The sequence below is a fragment of the Camelus ferus genome, chromosome 2 (assembly GCF_009834535.1).
Source record: "Camelus ferus isolate YT-003-E chromosome 2, BCGSAC_Cfer_1.0, whole genome shotgun sequence".
Taxonomy (NCBI): Eukaryota; Metazoa; Chordata; class Mammalia; order Artiodactyla; family Camelidae; genus Camelus; species Camelus ferus.
The window spans coordinates 49,247,991-49,270,338 of NC_045697.1; the positions used below are offsets into that span (position 1 = coordinate 49,247,991).

At 35.4% G+C, this 22,348-nt stretch overlaps 1 protein-coding gene across 15 annotated transcripts in view; it reads right to left on the reverse strand.

The window, feature by feature from the left end:
• The window catches only part of ART3 (ADP-ribosyltransferase 3), a 57,638-nt gene that overhangs the window by 22,599 nt on the left and 12,691 nt on the right, over positions 1 to 22,348 (reverse strand). For 12 of the 15 annotated variants that reach the window (XM_032457789.1, XM_032457784.1, XM_032457748.1 and 9 more), the window contains exons 2-3: positions 12,643 to 12,724; positions 724 to 801 (exon numbers count right to left, since the gene is read on the reverse strand). In XM_032457789.1, coding sequence (XP_032313680.1) covers positions 724 to 801; positions 12,643 to 12,724 — 160 coding nt within the window. Of the gene's footprint in view, positions 1 to 723; positions 802 to 1,406; positions 1,464 to 2,010; positions 2,138 to 12,642; positions 12,725 to 22,348 lie in introns of those variants that run through there. The other 3 variants (XM_006195588.3, XM_032457772.1, XM_014568466.2) reach the window with 3 other exon arrangements.

Consider the following 22,348-nt stretch of genomic DNA (forward strand, 5'->3'; position numbering starts at 1 on the left):
TAATAGATCAGAATATTAAATTCAAAATGGATAAAATTTTAAGAATTTAACACATTTTAAAGAAGATACACCAAGTCAGTGGACAAATACTCAGTAGTGATGTGACAGCTAACAAGGTGGGGAAAACAAACCAAGTGAGATATCTGGCTTCTATTCTACATAAAAAAATGTTACAGAATGTTTAAATAGTCTATTGCAAAAAATAAAATCATAAAAGTTCTATCAGAAAAAAAGAATACTGAATGTAAGAAAATGGTCATTATACAGTTTAATGGAAAACATGTAAACAAACATTGCAGTGCCATCTTATCTAGAGAAAAATACATATTTTTCAGAATATTTGATGGCACAGACAGATACCTGTAGCACAGTATTAACTTAAAAAGGTTAAAAAAATACTATGTATAGTGTGAATCCATTTTTGTAAATTATAAACACAAACACATAGGAAAAAGCTAAGAAGAATATACACCAACAAATTAGGAGTCTCTCAGGGTCAGAGGGATTGTGGATAATTTTCACTTTCCTCTCTTGGCTTAATTTTAATTTTTCAATGTTCTACAGTTAACATGTATCAATGTATAAAAGAGCTACTTGTAAAACAACTAGTTTACCTATTCCATCTGTTGTCATTTTCATCATTAACCCACACAAATGCCTCAGGCAACATTATATCAAGCGTTCCCATTCCAGTGACCACATGCTTCCCATTCCTAACATTACCTGGAAGATGTCCATTAGAATCATAGGTGCCAGCAGCACAGTAACCACTGCAAAATATCCTGTCTTCATTTTTCTCTTCTAAATTAAAATGAAGGAATTCCAAGTTAGGAGATCTTTACAAAAAGGTTTAGGGAAGTAGAACAGGATGATGTAATATGTATACATACACACACACACACACACACACACACACACACACACACACACACACATACTTTTTCATTCTAGATAAGAGTGGATATCATGGTGGTTAGGAAGTTATTATTAATAAATTTCCAATGGCTAAAAGGGCCATTAGGTTTTGTCTGTTGTCTAACACCCTCATTCTACAGATGAGGAAACAAAAAGCTCAGAGGACTTCAGCAATTTGCTCAGGATTAAATCTGTCCATTTCTATTTTCCTCTAGACATGTTGTTTCTCCCACCATAGTCATTAGTAGTCATATTTTCTTCCTATCTCTAAACCTCCTCTCAGCATACACAGGAAATCACTAAAAAACAACCATTTCAAATTGGTCCCCTAGCTCCCAGGTTCCAAGAATTCTCCAGGAGTTAGTATCTACGCACACCATCCATTCTTCTATCCTCTTTGCAAACCAAGTTATGCCCATTTGAGTAGGGTGGAGGCCAGCAGTGGTAAAAACTAGGTTACCCGAGGGGGTCTTCTTCTTCCAAATACTCACATTTAAGAGAAGCCAAAGATAAAACAAGTGTTTCGCATAACATTCTGAAGGCAGGAATGAGAGTAAGAAGGAACTGGGCAGGTAGCAATTCTAGTAAGATTATATAACTCTGTTGGCTGAATGTCCAATATTCATCCCCTTGTTCATGAGATGGAAACAGACAAACAGAAGGGCAAGAGGCCCTCAAGGGCTAAAGCTATCCCAGAGTCATTAACCGATTCAATTTAGGGTTGGTTTATAATTCTTGCCATGCACCTACAACAAGGTTCACATTACTGGAACTGAAATCTCTTTTTTATCCTACCAATCACCATATTCTGGCATCTGAAAGTGGGGATGAACAGCACAGGGGAAAGAAGATAGTCTTCCCTTTGGCCCCAGATTCCCATCTTCTTTTAGGAGCAGTTTATTTCACTAAATGTACTAAAAGATAGTACCAAAATGCCACTTTTGTGTTAAATTACCCTTTATAAAAAAGATTTGGAATTTAATACTTGACAAATAACTGTTACAAGGCAGTATATGCCAAGCAAGCTCCAAATCAGGATTTTCTGGGAAATTCTTCACTTCTGTAGAATGAATGTAAATAAGTCAAAATGTTTACCTGGCTTTCTGCCTGTGGAGAAGGTTTAAATGATGCTAGGTCTCAAACTGTTTCCCCACTCTCTCAGTTGTGGTGAATGTGCCTTCAGGATGGGAGGTTGTTGACACTGAGAGCTGAGAAGGGAATGCTTTTCTTTTTATAAACACCCCCAGCAGTAGCTTGGCAGTGGCACATTACCCCATTTGTGTTCTGCTATTTATATCTGGCCCCCACACTATCCCTTGGAATCACTACTGTTAACACATGAAATCTCTAAGAGGCTTGTAAAGCCACAGAAATTTCCTCTAACCACATAGCATGTTTAGTTCTGAGCCCTCAGTTCTGGGCTTCTCAGAGAGTGATCACTTCCCATTCCTAATCCTTTGACTCTTTGACTCTGAGATGTCAAACTAAAGCAAGGCTTTTACCTTAGCTAGATGGTTCACAGAACAAAGGGGACTAGCTGTGTTAATCACTGCCAATGGTGACGGCTATTACCATTCACTCCATCAGCTTACTGTATTGTAGGTACTGTGCCAGGTGCTGGGATACGCAAGCAAGTAAAATAAAATTGGAAAGCACTCAGTCCAGTGAAAACCATGCATGTGCATACTTAACCAGAATACATGTTAAGAATCTTAAGTATAGGCAAAGTCCAGTGAAACATCTATCGAATGGAAGAACTTGGTTAATACCTGCAACTACAGCTCTCATTCGAATAAGGTACATCTAGTAAATATATTGACCGCAACACTGAAGAATACTTAACAGTTCACTGACTATGGATAAGAAACTATGAAATGTCCTAGGAAATTCATGCATATGTACACCAAGTTAATAGAATGTATCATATATAGTAGCAATATTCATAAAAGCCCCAAATTGCAAACCACCCAAATGCATATAAATAGTAAAATGGATAAGTTGTGGTATATTCAAACCATGGAATTTTGCATAGTATTAAAAATGAATAAATTCTAACCATATATAATAAATGTGCGTAAGTTCCACAAATTTTGAGCAAAAGAAGAGATACAAACAAGTATATACCACATGATTTAATTAATACGGAGTACAAAATCAAGCAAAACACATCTACAGCATTACCCCCATCCCTGGCAACCACCAATCTCTTACTTGTATCTATGAGCTTGATTTTTTGTTTCTGTTTTTAGATTCCACATATCAGTGAGATCATGTTATTTGTCTTTCTGTGTCTGACTTATTTCATTTGGTATGCCCTCAAGGTCCATCCATGTCAGAACAGTAGTACTCTGAATGGGAGGTAGTAACTGGAAGAGACACAAGGCGAGCATCTGGGATGCTCGTTAGGTTGTTTTTGGTTCTGGGTGTTAATTATACTGATGTATTCAGCTTATGAAAATTCACCAAGCTATATACTTACATGTATTTTCTTCTCTCTGTGTGTACATACACAACTACTCAATGAAACATTTTAAACTGTCATGAAGTGAACCCACTTCTACAAAGCCCATCTAAACTCTTCAGACTCTTCCAGACCTCTAGCCTCTGCCCACTTCACTGGCTAAGAAATTTAAGATTAAAAACACTGAACAGACTCTCAGCAACTGCACCATTTTAAAAAACAGAGTTTGGTTAGAAAGGAAAAAGAGTTTTCACATGTTTTCAGGCCTTATGTTCGCACTGACTTGCATTTACGTCCCAGGTATGTGGGCCTACAGGGAATGCAGTAGGGGGATTTACCTGTATTTGGCCCACTAAAGCCTATTAGATTCATCAATATATCACACACAAGACTGAGTCTAACAAACAAACACTGCAAGAAGTTCAAGGTAAGTTTGGCCTTATTTATTCTCAATATGCTTTTGCTCCATTCTTGTTTACTTCCAGAAAAACATAATGACTTGATATTTGTATATATTGTGAAATGATCACCACAATTAAGTCTAGTTAACATCTGTTATTATATCTAGTTACAAATTTTTTTTTCTGATGAGAACTTTTAAGATTTAGTCTCTAGCAACTTTCAGATGTGCACTAGAGTATTATTAATTACAGTTGCCAATTCGATCCTCATAACTTATTTTATAGCTGGGACTTTTGTACCTTTTGACTCTCTTCCCCTTTTTTGCCTAACCCTCATCCCCACCTCTGGCAACCACCAATCTCTTCTTTGTATTTATGAGCTTGATTTTTTGTTTCTGTTTTTAGATTCCACATATAAAATCATATGTTATTTGTCTTTCTCTGTCTGACTTATTTCACTTGGTATAATGCCCTCAAGGTCCATCCATTGTTACTACAAATGGCAAGAATTCATTCTTTTTTATGGCTGAGTAATATTCCACTGTGTACATATGTACCACATTTTCTTTATATATATTCATCCATCAGTAGGCACTTAAGTTGTTTCCATATCTTGGCTACTGTAAATAATGCTATAAAGAACATGGAGTTGCAGAAATATTTTCAACTGAATGTTTTCATTTTCTTTGGATAAACACCCAGAAATGGAAATATTGGCTCATATGGTAGCTCTGTTTTTAATTTTTTGAGGAAGCTGCATACTATTTTCCATAGTGACTGTATCAATTTACATTCCCACCAATAGTGCACAAACATTCCCTTTCCTTCACATCCTCTCCAACATTTGTTCTTTCTTGTTTTTTTGATAATAACCATCGTAACAAGTGTGAGGTGACATCTCATATCTCGTGGGTTTGTTTTGTGTTTTTAATTTTCAGCAAACCACTCAATTCTTTTTCTTCTAATTGAAGTACAGTTGATTTAAAATCTTGTGTTAGTTTCTGTGTTATGTGTTAGCATAGTGATTCAACTTATCCCTCCCCCTCTTTCCCTTTTTGTTACCATAAGTTTGTTTCTATGTCTGTGAGTCTGTTTCTGTTTTGTAAGTAAGTTAATTTGTGTCATACTTTTAGATTACATATAACTAATATCATGTAATACTTGCCTTCTTCTCTCAGACTTACTTCACTTAGTATGATAATCTCTAGGTCCATCCATGTTGTTGCAAATGGCATTATTTCATTCTTTTTATGGCTGAGTAGTATTTCATTATATATATATATATATTATATATATATAATTGGAATATATTACATATATACATTATATATATAATGGAATACTACTCTCTCTATATATATATGTGAATGTGTGTGTGTGTGTGTGTGTGTGTGTGTGTGTGTGTGTAGTATATTCTGGAAGTTAAGCCCTTGTCAGCTGCATCATTTGCATCACTGTGGTATATATGTATACCATAACTTCTTTATCCAATCATCTGTCAATGGACATTTAGGTTGCTTCCATGTCTTGACTGCTATAAATAGTGCTGTTATGAACACTGGGGTGCACGTATCTTTTCAACCTGGAGTTTTCTCTGGATATATGCCCAGGAGAGGGATTGCTAGATCATATAGTAACCCTATTTTTAAATTTTTAGGTAATCTCCATACTGTTTTCCATAGTGTCTGCACCAAATTACATTCCTACTAACAGTGTAGAAGGGTTCCCTTTTCTCCACACCCTCTTCAGCATTTACCATTTGCAGACTTTGATGATGGCCATTCTGATTGGTGTGAAGTGATACCTCTTTGTAATTTTGATTTGCATTTCCCTGATGATTAGTGATGTTGATCTTTTCATCTGTCTGTTGGCCACCTGCATGTCTTCGAAAAAATCTCTCTTCAGGCATTCTGCTCATTTTTTATTTGGACAGTTTTTTTTCTTATTGAGTTGATGAGTTCCTTACATATTTTACATATTAACCATTTATCATATGTATGGTTTGCAAATATTTTCTCCCATTCAGGCTGTCTTTTCATTTTTAGATGGTTTTCTTTGCTATGCAGAAATTCTTGATTTGGTATAGTCCCACTTGCTGATTTTTGCTTTTGCTGCCTAGGCTTTTGGTGCCAAATCCAAAAAAAATCACTGCCAAGACCAATGTCAAGGAGCTTACCACCTATGTTTCCTCTAGGAGTTCTATGATTCAGGTCTACAAATTTTAAGTTAATTTTTGTGTATGGTGTAAGATAGTGGCCCAGTTTCATTCTTTTGCATGTGGCTGTCCAATTTTCCCAACAACATTTACTGAAGAGATTGTCCTTTCTCCATTGTATATTGGCTCCTTTGTCAGAAATTAATTGACCATATACACATGGGTTTATTTCTGGGCTTGCCATTCTGTTCCACTAATCTATGTGTCTGTTTTTATGCCAATATGATACTGTTTTAATTACATCTTTATAATACAACTTGTAATCATGGAGTGTGGTGCCTTCAGCTTTGTTCTTCTTTCCCAAGATTTCTTTGGCTATTTGGGGTCTTTTGTGGTTCAATACAAATTTTAGGATTTTTTTGGTATATTTCTGTGAAAAATGCCATTAAAATTTCAAAAGGGATTATACTGAACTGTAGATTGCTTTGGGTAGTATGGACATTTTAACAACATGGATTCTTGCAATCCATGAGTACAGAATATTTTCTTCTTCCTCTGAATCTTCTTCAACTTCTTTCATCAGTGTCTACAGTATTCACCTCCTTGGTTAAATTTATTCACAGATATTTTGTTATTTTTGATGCAATTACAGATGGGATTATTTTATTTCTCCTTTTGATAGTTTGTTATCAGTGTACAGAAACACAATAGATCTCTGTATTGATGTTGTATCTTGCAAATTTACTGAATTTATTAGTTTTAACTTTTTCTGAGGAGTCTTCAGGGTTTTATCATGTCATTTGCAAACAGTTACAGTTTTACTTCTTCCTTTCCAATTCACTTGCATTAATGTCTTTTTTTCTTGGTGGACTGCTCTGGCTAGGATTTCCAATACTATGTTGAATAAAAGTAACAAGAGTAGACATCCTTGTCTTGTTCCTGATTTTAGAGGAAAAGCTTTCAGCTTTTCACTACTGAGCATGGTATCAACTGTGGGCTCATCATGTATAGCCTTCATTATGTTAAGGTACATTCCCTCTGTATCAACTCTGTGGAGAATTTTTAGCAAAAATGGGTATTAAGTTTTGTAAAGTGCTTTTACTGCATCTATGACAATGATCACACGATTTTTATCCCTCATTTTGTTAATCTGGTTTATCACACTGATTGATTTGTGGATGCTGAACCATCCTCGCATCCCTGGACTAAACCCAACTTGATCATGGTGTACAATCCTTTTAATGTATCTTGGTTTGCTAACATTTTGTTAAGGATTTGTGTATGTTCATCAGGGACACTAGCCTGTACTTTTCATTCTTTGTTGTGTCTTTGTCTGGTTTTGGTATCAAATTATGCTGGCCTATAAAATGAGTTATGAGCTTGGAAGTGTTCCCTCCTCTTCTATTTCTTGGAAGAGTTTGAGAATGACTGGTGTCCACTCTTTTTCAGATGTCTGGTAGAATTTGCCAGTGAAGCTATCTGGACTTTAATTTTGGGGATGCTTTTAATTACTGATGCAATCTGCTTACTAATAATCAGACTATTCAGATTTTCTATTTCTTCCTGATTCACTCTTAGAAAGTTGTTTGTTTCTTGGAATTTATCCATTTATTCTAGGTTGTCCAATTTGTTGGTGTCTATTTAGTTTGTAGTAGTCTCTTAGGATCCTTTATATTTCTGGGGTATCATTTGTATGTCTCCTCTTTGATTTCTGATTTAATTTATTTGAGTCTTCTCTTTTTTTCTTAGTGAGTCTAGCTAATGGTTTGCCAATTTTTTTTTTTATAAACAGCTCTTGGCTTCATTGATCTTTTCTGTTGTCTTTGTCTCTTTTCATTTATTTCTGCTATGCTATTTCTTTCCTTCTCCTAACTTTGGGCTTTATTTGCTCTTCTCTTTCTAGTTCTTTGAGGTGTTAAGTTAGGTTGTTTATTTGAAACTTTTCTTATTTCTTGCAGTAGGCATTTATTACTATGAACTTTTCTCTTATAACTGCTTTTACTGCATCCTATAAATTTTCATATGCTGTATTTCCACTTTTGTTTCTCTCAGGTTTGCTTTCAACTTCTTTTTTACCTACTGATTTGTACAGGAGCATGCTGTTTAAGCTCCACATATTTATCAATTTTCCAGTTTTCTTCTTATAGTTCCATGCCACTGTGACTGGAAAAGACACTTGACATAATTTCAGTCTTCTTAAATTTGTTAAGACCTGTTTTATGGCCTAACATATGATCTATCCCAGAAAATGTTTCATGTGCACTTGAGAAGGGTGTGTATCCTATTGCTTCTAGATGGAATGTCCTGTATATTTCTGTTAAGTCCATCTGGTCTAATGTGCCATTTAGGCCAATGTTTCCTTGTTTATTTTCTGTCTGGATGACCTATCAATGGATGTAAGTAGGATATTAAAGTCCCCTGCTATTATTATACTGCTGTCTGTTTCTCCCTTTAGGTCTGTTAATATTTATTTTATGCATTTAGTAGGTTAATATATATTTTAACTTAGGTTAATATTTAGGCACTCCTATGCTGGGTGCATAAATATACACAAATGTTATATTCTCTTGTTGGACTGACCCCTTTATCACTATATAATTCCCTTCTTTGTCTCTTATTACAGTCTTTGTTTCACAGCCTATTTTGTCTGACATAAGTACAGCTACACCAGTTTTCTTTCAGTTTCTATTTGCATGGAACATCTTTTCCCATAACTTCACTTCCAGTCTCTGTGTGTCCTTAACTTTTAAGTGTGTTATTTGTAGGCAGCATATTGATAAGTTTGGTTTTGTATTCACTCAACCACTCTATGTCTTTTGATTGGAGAATTTAGTTCATTTACATTTAAAGTAATTACTGAAAGGTATGTACTTATTGCCATTTTGTTCATTGTTTTCTGGTTATTTTGTAGTTCCTCTGTTCCTTTCTTCTTCTGGCTACTCTCTTCCTTTGTGATTGATTACTCTCCTTAGTGGTATGCTTATATTCCTTCTCCTTTTATTTTTTTGTATATAGTATAGGTTTTTGCTCTGTGGCTACCAAGAAACTTACCTATAACAACTTAATATTTATAACAGTCTATTTTAAGTTGGTAACAACTTAACTTTGAATGCATTCTAGAGCTCTACATTTTTATTCTTACCCCCCCAATTTTGTTTTTGATGTTACATTTTACATCTTTTAATTGTGTGTATTCCTTAACTAATTATGATAGTTGCAGCTGTTTTTACTACCTTTGTCTTTTAGCCTTTATACTAGCCTTCTAAGTAATTAATCCACAACCTCTATCATACAGACATACCTCGTTTTCTTGCACTTTGCTTTAATGTGCTTCACAGCTACTGCATTTTTTACAAACCAACAGTCTGTGGCAACTCTGCCTTGAGAAAGTCTGTTGGTGCCATTTTTCCAATAGCATTTACTCACTTCATTTCTGTGTATCACATTTTGGTAATTCTTGCAATATTTCAAACTTTTAAATTATTATTATGTCATGGTAATCTGTGATCAGTGATCTTTGATGTTACAACTTGGAGAAGGTTCAGATAATGGTTAGCAATTTTTAGCAACAAAGTATTTTACATTAAGGTATGCACACTGTTCTTCTAGGCATAATGCCAGTGCAGGCTTAACAGTCTATGATACAGAATAAACATAAATTTTATATGCACTGGGACAACACAAAATTCACTTTGCTTGACTCTCAATGTTGATTTCTATGCGTTAGATAAAATAGCTGCCTCTCCCAGCCTTGAAGGGTTGGCCCTGCGTAGGAGATAAATCTTGTCATTCAACTCTGCCCTAGCTTTTCAAACCTTTGTGATCATTCAGGCAGCCCATTTAATTTTTTAATAGCTCTCAGTAGCTGAGGGTGTGTCAAAACCAGTTAGTGTCCCAAAAGGAAGAATCTCATTCAGCACCTAGTTTCAGGCTGATTAAAAGCCAGACCCCCTTAGGCAACAGCTTCTTAAAAATGCAAATATATACAGTTCTTTGGGACAAGTGCAAGCACTGCTGGTCCCCAGAACCAAGTGATCTGGAGGTATCTCCTGGGCAGAGGTCATAAAAATCAAGGCTCCAGACGAGTGTGTATGCTCCTTTCTAAGAGATGCCAGTAAGCTGTGGCAAGGCAGAGGGAAGGCAGAAAGATAGTATTCTCCAGGTTATACTACCTGAGAGCACCTCTGTAGACTCTGGATGTGTTTCAAACCTGAAGCCTGTTCCTATGGCCAAAGCTCCAGGAGTAACAAGTAGGTGTCTTTCACGGAAAGACTAGGAGAGTGTTTTAGTCCACTTTCTGTGCAGTGTCCTGGGAGTGGCAGCCTTCCAAGAACTGTCTCTGTAATTGTTACAGTCCTGTGGGACCCAGGAACATCAGTCCCCCTAGCCACCAGAGTAAGGCAATCAAGGTGTGTCCCCTGGCAGCATCTGCTAAAGTCAGGGCATCAAAGAAGGGTATAAGCTCCTATATGGAAGATATCAGTGAGCTGGAACAAAGCAGAGGGAAAGCACAAAACCGGAGTCCACCTTGGAAATACTAGTGCAGCAGAGGGAGAGGACAAAGATGGTACCAGCTGGTTGGAGCAAGGCAGAGGAGGTGGGGTACAAAAATGGCACCTGCCAAAAAGAGGAGAAAAAAAGTTGGAGAAGGCATCCACTGGTTTCAGCAAGGCAGAAAGAGATAGTAAACAATGGTGCTCATAGACTGGAGCATACAGATGACTCCCACTGGGAAGGAAAAAGAAGAAAAGCTGACACCCCTGAGCTTTAGCAAGGCAGAAGGAGGGCATGATGACAGTCCCCACTAGCTTCCATCCCAGGAGAATATCCCAGCAAGTTCTTGCCCCTCAGACCAACTGTTTCAAAATTAACAAATGAGTCTTTTACATATAACGTCTGAGTGCTGTTCAAAGGGCTGCTTCTGTGCTGCACTCTAGAGCAGCTGGGTCCGCACACAGACCCTTTAAGAACTATACTGTGGTTTGTCATGGCCCCACAGGTCACATGGATGTGAGCCCCACTGGTCTTTAAACCCAGATATTTTGAGGCCTTGTCTCTCAGTTAATAGTCTTTAAAGTTGGGGTGCCCAATGTGGAGTATAAGCCCTTTACTCCTCATGGAGAAGCTCCAAGTTTCAAGTTCCCTTCCAATTGAGGGTCACAGTGCCAGAGGCAGAATTTATGGCAAGATTGTGCCTCAGCCTTTCATACCCACTTAAATGTGGTTTCCCTCTCATTTGTCTAATGTTAAGAGTTGTGCCATCTGTTTTCAGTTTTTTCCCAGGAGAAACCGTTCCATACATGGCTGCAGATTTGGTATGTGGGAAGAGGTGAATACAGGATCTTCTTATGTCACCACCTTGAACTGGAACCTCTAGTTTTTAACTCTTGATTTCATTCATCCAACCATTCATCAACAAATATCTGAGTCCTCACAATGTTCCAGGAACTGTTTTAGGTACTGGAGATATATCAGGAAACAAAATAGATAAACATTCCGCCCCTTGTCAAATTCACATTCTTGTGGGAGGGGGCAGTCAAATAACAACTAAAATAAATAAATTACACAAGTATGTTAGAATATAGTAAGTATTAGGGTTTTTTTTTAAGTAATACAAGGGAGATTTAGGAGTCCATGGAGAGTTTGCCACCTAAATGGATGGTTGAGGGAATCCCTGAAAAGGTGACATGAGCAAAGACTTGAAGGAGATGAGGGAGATCAGCCATGAAGATTGTGGTGGAAGAGTGGTCAGGCAGAAGAATACAAGAGGCTGATATGGCTGGAAGAGAACAGTCATAGGTAAGGGAAGAGTTAGAGGAGATAAGATCAGCAAGGTAAGTATGGTGGTGGGAAGATAATACAAGTCTTTACAGGCTATTGTAAGAATTTTGGATTTTACTCTAAGAGAAAGGAAACAAATCATAAAGTTTAAACAGAGGTATGACAAGATTTGACTTAAAATTTTTAAGATGATGACTCTGGGTGTTAAGCTGAGAATAGTCTGCAGGGTGAAATTCAACCAGTTTACAGGTTGTCATGATAATGTAAGCAGAGATTATGGCTGCTTGAACCAAGACTGCAGTAATAAAGGTGATAAGATTGTGACTGAGTTCTTAGCATAATGCTTTGAAATCTATCCATGTTATTGCATGTATCTGTAATTCTAAAACTGACTATAGTGATGTTTTCACAATTCTGTGAATATACTAAAGACCACTAAATTGTACACTTTAAAAAGGTGAATTGTATGGCACCTGAATTAAATCTCAGTGCTGTTTTTTAAAAGAAGAATTAACTACTGATACAATATGGATGAATCTCAAACGCATTATACTAAGAAGTCAGTCACAAAAATCTACATGCTGTATGATAATATTTAAATGACATTCTAGAAAAGACAAAACTGTAGTGACAGAAAACAGATCAGTGACTTCCAAGGCCTTGGGTGGAGGGAAAAGACTGACTACAAAGGGCATAAAGGAACTTTTCAGGGTGATGAAATGTTTTCTATCATGATTATATTGGTGGTTACATGAGGATACACGTTTAAGAGTCACAGAATTGCACACGTGAAATTGATTGAATCTTATTTATATAAATCATACATAAATACAGTTGATTTTAAAAAATAACAACTTTGCCCACATACTCCTCGGAATGTCTTCGTGTACCTCCAGAGTTATATGTACCCCAATTTGAAGACTACTTACTGGAAAGCATCTGTAATGTTGCAACAGCCAAAGGAAGAGGCTTGAAAGGGAGTTGGGAGATCCAAAAGAGCTCACTTGTGATCTGATAATGCAAAGTACATGTATCTTAGAGACAGGAGGCCAAAGCAAGACATTACAGCAGTAAATATAAATTACCATCATCCAGAGACCAGCAGGATCAGACACCTCAGTGAAGGCCAGAGACCACTAGAGGTCAGCACCAGAACAAGTTACCTCCGTACACTGGCAGGACTTAGCTTGCTCTTGGGAAGGAAAAAGGGGAAACGGGGAGAAAAACATTCTGAATTTAACTAAATTTTTACTTAAAGAAGACAGCTTCAACTCAGAAGTAACTAAATTTTAATTGGCAAGATGAATGTTTCCCCAGTAGTGGACATGAAAGCTTGTGAAGTATGCTGATTTCCAATATATAGAAATTCAATTTCCTTTTTGCACATGGTTCCCCATCTACATTGTGACACTCTGCTATTGGGGAAAATTGTAGTCTGTTCTCTGCTGGCTGTTAATCTGGTCTCCAGAAGTGGTGACATTTATTTGCTGGTTTCATGACAGTGTTTTCTACAGGCCCTGAATGCCCTGCTAATAAATTTCCCCACCAGTAAATCCCACTACATCCTCCTGGCATTGGGTATTCTAAAGAATAATTTCTATGTCCTCTCACCTTATTAGGCGGTCCTCCCACAAACCCAAAATGAGCTTCCCTGGCCTTGCTGAGCATCTTCTTACAGAAGACTATAGCTGGTGTGTGCCCCAGTTACCTTCACTCGGCCCAAAGGGAAACCTAGGAATTCCATCACAACAATCTTGATTTGGCAGAAAACCATAAAAAAGGAACTTTTGTCTGCTCTCAATTCATTCTGTTACTTTGCTATTTTCAATTTATTGCTTGGCTGGTCTCATGTTATACATGATGCTTTTCTAATAGAGTGACCCTGAAAATGGCCCAGTTTCCCCAAGGAGAGGCAAGAAAACAATCTCTACCACACTAGGGTTCTTTCAAACTTAGGTTGTTTCTAACCTCCTACATCAACTCTTTCCACAGCTTCAGTCCAGAGGAGCCAGGATACTGGAGTCTAATGTTTTCTCCTTCTTTTCTTTCTGTTCTACTCTCCTACTCCCAATTCCTGTTAGAGGTACTCCTATATGCTATTTACTTCTCCTTCATCCTATGAACCTCCTTTTTCTGCCATTATCTATTTTTTTTCCCCTGGACTACTAATGACTTAATCTTAAAGGTGACTGGAGTACAGACAGAATAGAATTTTAGAGGGAATGAAAGCATACCTACTTAGTATTATCAAAGTAATCCAAAATATTACCCCTGTAATATTAAATATACAACAATTAAAATATATTATTACATTTTTAGACATGTCTCTATTGGTAAATTTTAAGTCTCTAGGCTTTAATTCTCAATTTTTTTTCTACACTACACATTCTCATCAAGGACAATGGATCTCTATGGCAATAATTTCAGTGTTTATGTGTACGTGTGGAGTGAGTTAGAATGCGAGAAGTATGGTATTTCCAAAAGAAAGCCTTCTGAAATTTTTCACATGTCCCTCGTGATATACATCAACTTATCTTCAAATCTCCTAGAATGCTCCTTATCATATGTCTTTTTGCTATGAGTACTCCAAAATTGTTTATGAAATAAGGTAAGAGAGGGAGGAAGAGAGAGAGGAAAGAAAGTCAGTAGTCTTACTAAGCTTATAAGATTCCCAGGATAAACATTAGCAGGAACAGTATCAGAGCATCTTTAGACATTAAGGACTAGGGGCAACAATTTAGCTTTTGCAGCTAGATCTGATGTGCCCATGTCCTTGAAAAGAAGCTTTACTCATAGGGACTTTCCAGTAATAGTGGTAAGATCTTCTGTTTTTGGTCACCTGGACTTTTAATTTTAGCTTCAATGAACACTTAGATCAGCGATGACTTAAAACCATATACCTCTATGCCTCAGCATTCTTGTACTATTTATTGATACCTGTTACACACACAGACACTCAGTTACAGGAAGGATATCACACTCATTATATATTACTAACCCAGTACAAGAGCAGCTAAATATATAAAGCAAATATTAACAGACACAAATAGAGAAACTGACAATAAACAATAAGAGTAGGCAACTTTAACAGCCCACTTACATCTATGGACAGATCCTCCAGACAGAAAATCAATAAGGTAAAAGTGGTCTTAAGTGACACAGTAGAGCAGCTTGACTTAAAATATACCCACAGGATATATTCCATCCAAAAATAGCAGAATACACATTCTTTTCAAGCATACGTAGAACAATCTTCAGGATAGAGGACGTGCTATGCCACAAAATAAATCTCAACAAATTTAAGAGGATAGAAATTATATAAAGCATTTTTTCTGACAACAGTATAACCAGAAATCAATTACAGGAAGAAAAATGGGAGAAGCACAAATACATGAAGACTAAATAACATGCTACTAAAAAAACCAATGGACCAATAAAGATATCAAAGAGGAAATCAGAAAACACCTCAAGACAAATGAAAACAAACATCATTTGGAAACACAACTTTCCAAAATTTATGGAATGCACCAAAAACAGTTCTAAGAGGAACGTTTACAGCATACAGGCTTACCTCAAAAAACAAGAAATATCTCAAATAAAAAAAACCCTAATTCACTATCTAAATGAATCTGAAAAAGAACAACAAAACCTAAATTCAGCAGAAAGAAGGAAATAATAATGATTAGAGAGGAAGTATATAAAATAGAGACAAAAAAAAAATCAATGAAATCAAGAACTGGCTTTTGGAAGAGATAAACAAAATTGATAAAGCTTTAGCCAGGCTCATCAAGAAGAAAAGAGAGAGAACCCCAATAAACATATAAGAAATAGAAGGGGAAAAATAACAACTAATACTGCAGAAATAGAAAAAAAATCATAAGAATACTATGAACAGGTATATGCCAACAAATTGTAAAACCTAGAAGAAATGGACAAGTTTCTAGCAATAAAAAGCCTGCCAAATTGAGTCAAGAAGAAACAGATAATTTGAACAGACCAATCATTAGAAATGAAATAGAATCTGTAATTAAAAAACTCTCAGGAAAGGACAGCCTCACTGGGGAACTCTATCAAACATAAAAAACTTATACCTATCCTTCTCAAACTATTACAAAAGATTGAAGAGGAGGGAAGCACTATCACCCTGATACGAAAACCAAAGACATTACAAAAAAGGAAAATTATATGCCAATATCTCTGATGAATATAGATGTAAAAATCCTCAACAAAATGTTAGGAAGCAAAATCCAACAATATATATAAAGGATCATACACCATTCTCAACTAGGGTATTTTCCCAAAGATGCAAGGATGGTTCAATATTTGGAAATCAATCAATGAGATACACCACATTAACCAAAAAGATAAAAATCACACTATCATCTCAACAGACACAGAAAAAAGCATTTGACAAAATTCAACACCCCCTCATGCTAAAAACCCTCATCAAAGTTGGTATAGAAAGGAACATATCTCAACATATTGAAGGCCATTTATAGCAACCCACAGCTAACATCACACTCAATGGTGAAAAGTTGAAAGCCTTGCCTCTAAAATCATGAAGAAGACAAGGTACCTACTCTTGCCACTTCTGTTTAATATAGTATTAGAAGTCCTAGCCACAGCAATCAGATAAGAAAAAAGAAATAAAAGGCAACCAAATTGGAAGGGAAGAAGTAGTACTGTCCCTAGTTGCAGATGACATGATACAATACATAGAAAACCCAAAGTCTCTGCCAAAAAAAGCTCTTAGAATAAATGAATGTAGGTTGCAGGCTACAAGATTAATATACAAAAATATGTTGCTTTTCTATACATTAATAATGAATTAACAGAAAAAGAATTTCAGAAAACAATCCCATTTACAATTGCATCAAAGAGAATAAAATACCTAGGAATAAACTTAACCAAAGAGATGAAAGATCTATACTCTGAAAACTATAAAACATTGATAAAGGAATTTGAAAACGATATAAAGAAATGTAAAGATACTCTGTGTTCCTGGATTGGAAAAATTAATATTATTAAAATGTCCATACAATCTACAGATTTAATGCAACCCCTATCAAAATACTCATGGCATTTTTCACAGACCGAGAAAAAAAAAAATCCTAAAATCTATATGGAATCCCAGAAGACCCCAACTGCCAAACAGTCTGGAGAAAAAAGAACAAAGATGGTGGTATCACCCTTCCCTGACTTCAGACTATACTACAAAGCTACAGAAATCAAAACAGAATGGTGCTGGCACAAAAACAGACACACAGATCAAAGGAACAGAAGAGAGAGGCCAGAAATAAACACATGCACTTCTAGTTAATTAATCCACAACAAAAGAGTCAAAAATACACAATGGATAAAAGACTCTTCAGTAAGTGGTACTGGGCAAACTGGAGAGCTCCATGGATATCAATGAGATTAGAACATTTCCTCACACCACATACAAAAACAAACTCAAAATGGATGAAAGACCTAAATGTAAGACCAGACACCATAAAATTCTTAGAGGAAAACGTAGGCAAAACACTCTTTGACAAAAATCACAGCAATATTTTTTGGATCTGTCTCCTAACGCAAAAGAAAAAAAAAATAAACAAATGGAACTAAATTAAACTTAAAAGTTTTTACACACCAAAGAAAACCACCAACAAAAGAAAAGATAACCTACCAAACAGGAGAAAATATTTGTAAATGCTATGACTTATAAGGGTTAATATTCAAAATAAAAAATAGCTCATACAACTAAGTATCAAAAACAAACAACTTGATTAAAACATGAGCGGAAGACCTGAACAAACATTTCTCTAAAGAAGACATACTGATGGCCAATAGGCACATGAAAAGATGTTTAACACTGCTAATCATCAGAGAAATGCAAATCAAAACCACAATGAGATATCACTTCACACCTGTCAGAAAGGCTGTCATTAAAAAGTCTGCAAATAACAAATGTTGGCCAAGGATGTGGAAAAAAGAGAACCCTTGTACACCGTTGGTGGGAATGTTAAGTTGGTGCAGCCACTGTGGAAAACAGTATGATGGCTCCTCTAAAAGCTAAAAATAGAACTACCATATGACCCAGCAATGCCACTACTAGGTATATATAGGGAAAAAACAAAAACACTAATTCAAAAAGATACATGCACCCCAATTTTCATAGGTACAGTATTCACAATAACCAAGACATGAAAGCAAGCTAAGTGTCTATCAACAGATGAATGGATAAAGAAAATATGGTATACATATAAAATGGAATATTACTTAGTCATAAAAAGAATGAAAATTTGCCATTTACAACAATGTGGATAGACCCAGAGATTATCATCCTTGGTGAAATAAGCCAGATAGAGAAAGAAATAATCTGTTATCACTTAAATGTGGAATATAAAAAAGTAAAACAAATGTATATAACAAACAGAAGCAGATTCACAGATACAAAGAACAAACTAGTGGTTACCAGTGGGGAGAGGCAAGATAGGAGTATGAAATTAAGAGATACAAACTACTGTGTATAAAACAGAAAGCAACAAGGACATATTGTACAGCACAAGGAAGTATAGCTATTATTTTGTAATAACATTAAATGCAGTATAATCTATAAAAATATTAAGTCATTATGTTGTACACTTGAAACTAATTATAAATCAACTATACTTCAAGAAAAACAAAACCCAAAAACATTGTTTATAACACTGCAATCTTGTAAATATTCCTTAGAATAAAGCCATGAAACGCCTAGGGTTGTATTTCCATCTCTGCTGTGCTGTTCCAATGTCATGATCACTATCACACTCAAAGCAAAGCATTCTAGTGTTAAGATCAAATGAAAAATCCTTTCTAGTGGAATATACCCCACTAATCACTTGAAATCATGCACCATTTTGGTCTGTTTCATATTTGGTTCATCAGAATTTTTTATTTTTCCTTAGTTTCTAAGTGACTTTGTTGTTGTTGTTAGAAGAAATAACATCTCCATCATATCTCTAACGTATTTCTTTTTTTATTATTATTGAGTTATAGTCAGTTTACAATGTTGTGTCAATTTCTGGTGTACAGCATGATTTTTCAGTCATACATGAATATACATGTATTTGTTTTCATATTCTTTTTCACCATGAGCTACTACAAGATCTTGATTATATTTCCCTGTGCTATACACAGTATAAACTTATTTATCTATTCTATATATACATCTGTCCGTATCTATAAATCTCGAACTCCCAGTCTGTCCCTACCCACCCCCCTCTAATGTATTTCTATTTCCAATTTTATTGCTTGAAATCCATTTTGTGCTCGTTCTTGAAGCCCAGTTTTAACCTGGACCAACTTGCTTTCTAAGCCAACAGCTACCACACTAGAAAATCTTCTAAATGTATCCCTGGGTACTTTTTCCATTTTTTGTATTATACAGCTTCTTTCTTCAAAATTATCTTTATTTTGTGGGAATACATTCTGAAATGATTTTCTCAGAAAGGAAACATGGAAGATTCAAGTTTTTAGTGCTTACATTTTTGAAACATGAATATGATTAACAGTGTGGCTGGTATATAATTCTAGGTTCAAAATAATTTTCCCTTCCAATTTTGTATAATAAATTAATCTCTAAAAGATTTGTGTAAATTCAACTTTTTAAAAGACTTTTTTGAGGGAGAGCAATTTTAGGCTCACAGCAAAACTGGGAAGAAGATACAGAGATTTTCCTTATAGTGCCTGCCCTCATATGCAGAGACTCCTCCATTGTCAAAATCCCCCACCAGAGTGGTACATTTGTTACAACTGATGATCCTACACTAACACATCACAACTGTCCAAAGTCCACAACAGATATTAGAGTTCACTCTTAGTATTGTATGTACACTGTGTGTTTGGACAAATGTATAATGACACGTATCCATCATCATCATCATATCACACTGAGTAGTTTCACTGCCCTAAGAAACTTCTGTTCTCCACCTATTCATCATTTTCCCTTGCCTCAGCTCACTGATCTTTTTACTGTCTCCATAGTTTTGCCTTTTCCAGAATGTCAGAGTTAGAATCATACAGTATATAGCCTTTTTTTTCCCAGATTGGCTTCTTTTACTCAGTAATATGTATTTAAGCTTCCCCCATGTCTTTTCATGGTTTGATAGCTCATTTATTTTTAGTGCTGAATACTCCATTATCTGGATGTACCCGAGTTTACTTATCCATTCGCCTCTGACAGACATCTTGGTTGCTTCCAAGTTCTGGCAGTTATTATTAAAGCTGTTATAAATATCCATGCACAGGTTTTTCTGTGGACCTGAGTTTTCAATTCCTTTGACTAAATACCAAGGAGTGTAACTGATGAACCACATGGTAAAAGTATATTTAGCCTTGTAAGAAACCTCCACACTGTCTTCCAAATTGGTTGTATAATTTTGCACTCCCACCAGCAATGAATGAGAGTTTGTTGCTCCACATTTTTGCACCAGCATTTGTTGTCATCAGTGTTCCAGACTTGGCTGTTCTAACAGATGTATACTGATATTTCTTAGTTGTGTTAATGTGCATTTCCCTGATGATATATGATGTGGAGCATCTTTTCATATGCTTTATTTGCCACCTGTATATTTTCTTTGGTGAGATGTCTGTTAAGGTCTTTGGACCATTTTTAATCAGGTTTTTTGTTTTATTATTGTTGAGTTTTAAGAGTTCTTTGTATATTTTAGACAACAGTCCTTTTTCAGATCTGTCTTTGCAAATATGTGGCTTGTCTTCTTATTTTCTTAACATTATCCTTCTCAGAGCAGAAGTTTTTAATAAAGTCCAAAAATTACTTCTTTCATGGATCATGCCTTTAGTGTTATACTTAAAAAATCATTACCATAGTCAAGGCTATCTAGGCTTTTTTTCTTATGTTATCTTCTAGTTTTATAGTTTTGCATTTTACATGCAGGCCTGTAATACATTCTGAGTTAATTTTTGTGAAGGGTGTAAGTAAGGTCTGTGACTAGATTCATTCCTTTGTATGTCCATGTCTCCTTGTTTCAATAATATTTCATTAGAAGATTATCTTTGCTAAATTCAATTTTTAGAATTAAAATTATTCTCTCTTTGTCATTGTTCTATACTAGTTTTCAGGTGTAGGTTTTATAATACTTTTAAGTTTCCTATTTGTTGTGTTCCTTAAGTCTTGTCAAATAGATAATGATAAACATGTAACTACTTAAATATATATTGAGAAATTCTCAAATGAATATATCTGCATCACAACCAGAGGCACCATATTTTAAGTCAATTCTCTAATGTTTGCAACAGAATGCAGCATTTTTCACATGTTCTCTTTTTGTGACTCCTGCCTTCCTAACTAAACTATAAGTTTCTTTTGTACTCATTTTTCTCCCCACTATTCCTAGATTAAAACAATACAAGGTACAGAGAAAGCATTCAAGATACATTTAAGAAGAATTTGGTCAATGATGCTTTTTAACTCTGAATTATATCTATAATCTAGTATATATTTATTAATAATTTCAACTAGTTTTTATAATGATTACACTCATTCAATAAATTTAATCTAAATGTTTATGGAGTACCTGTTATAGGCCAAGTACTACATTAGGTGCTGGGATTTATCAGTGAACAGAACAAAGATCTCTGCCTTCAGGAAGTTTCCATCCAGCAAGCTGGGAGGAAAGGGAAGGAGGTAACTGACAATGAAAATAATAAATCACCAATTATGCAGTGAAGAGAGATGAAGAGTGAAGTACAGTGGATTACAAGTAGAGAGTGCAGGGAGTTATGAGCAGGTTGTAGTATTAAATAGAATGTCTGTTATGCCTCATTGAGAGGGTGAGATTTGAGGAAAAAAACTTGAATGAAGTAAGGGAGTCAATCAAGTGGTTATCTGCAGGAAAGCATTCTTTACAGAGAGAATAGTTAGAACTGCACTGTGCAATAACATCTATGCCTACTGAGTACTTGAAATTTAACTTTGTAACTATGGAACTGAATTTTTTATTGTGTTTCAATTTATTTAATTTAAATTTAAAAGCTGATATTTGAATTATTTGAAAAAATTTAAGTATGTTTAGAAAAATAATTTTTTAAAAAGCCTCACAGCATTGGTTTTCACTAAGAAATGTCCTTATTCCTACAACCTTCTGACCTTATTTGACAGTTATTTTGTTATCAATTCTTTCCAAAATCCATGCCTTCTTAACCCAGTTAGACGGCAAACTCTTTGAAAGTAAAGGTTCTGCACTTATTAGCCAGTCAGTGAATGTGCTCTGATACCGTGCAAATCATTCCTGAAACCTAATAATTCCCTTTATAGAATCAAAAGGTCCACGTTTAAGCAAATCACTGATTTTATTTTTAAGCATTGATTTGCCTGCTCTCAGTTTTCCTATCACTTTTTTTTTTCTCGTGGATCTGAATCTGCACTGTGGATCCATGTATGTAGTCATAATAAATGACAGAACCTGAAATTAAAAAAAAAAAAAAGAGTAACTTGGATATGTGATTCTATGCTTCAACTACAAACTTTATAAAATCTAAATACTGATCAAGTACCTCTGATGAAAATTCAGTGTCCAAATAAAATGTACTGTTAGTGTAAAATACAGATTTCAAACACACAGTAGTAGAAAAAGTTAAGACATCTTATTT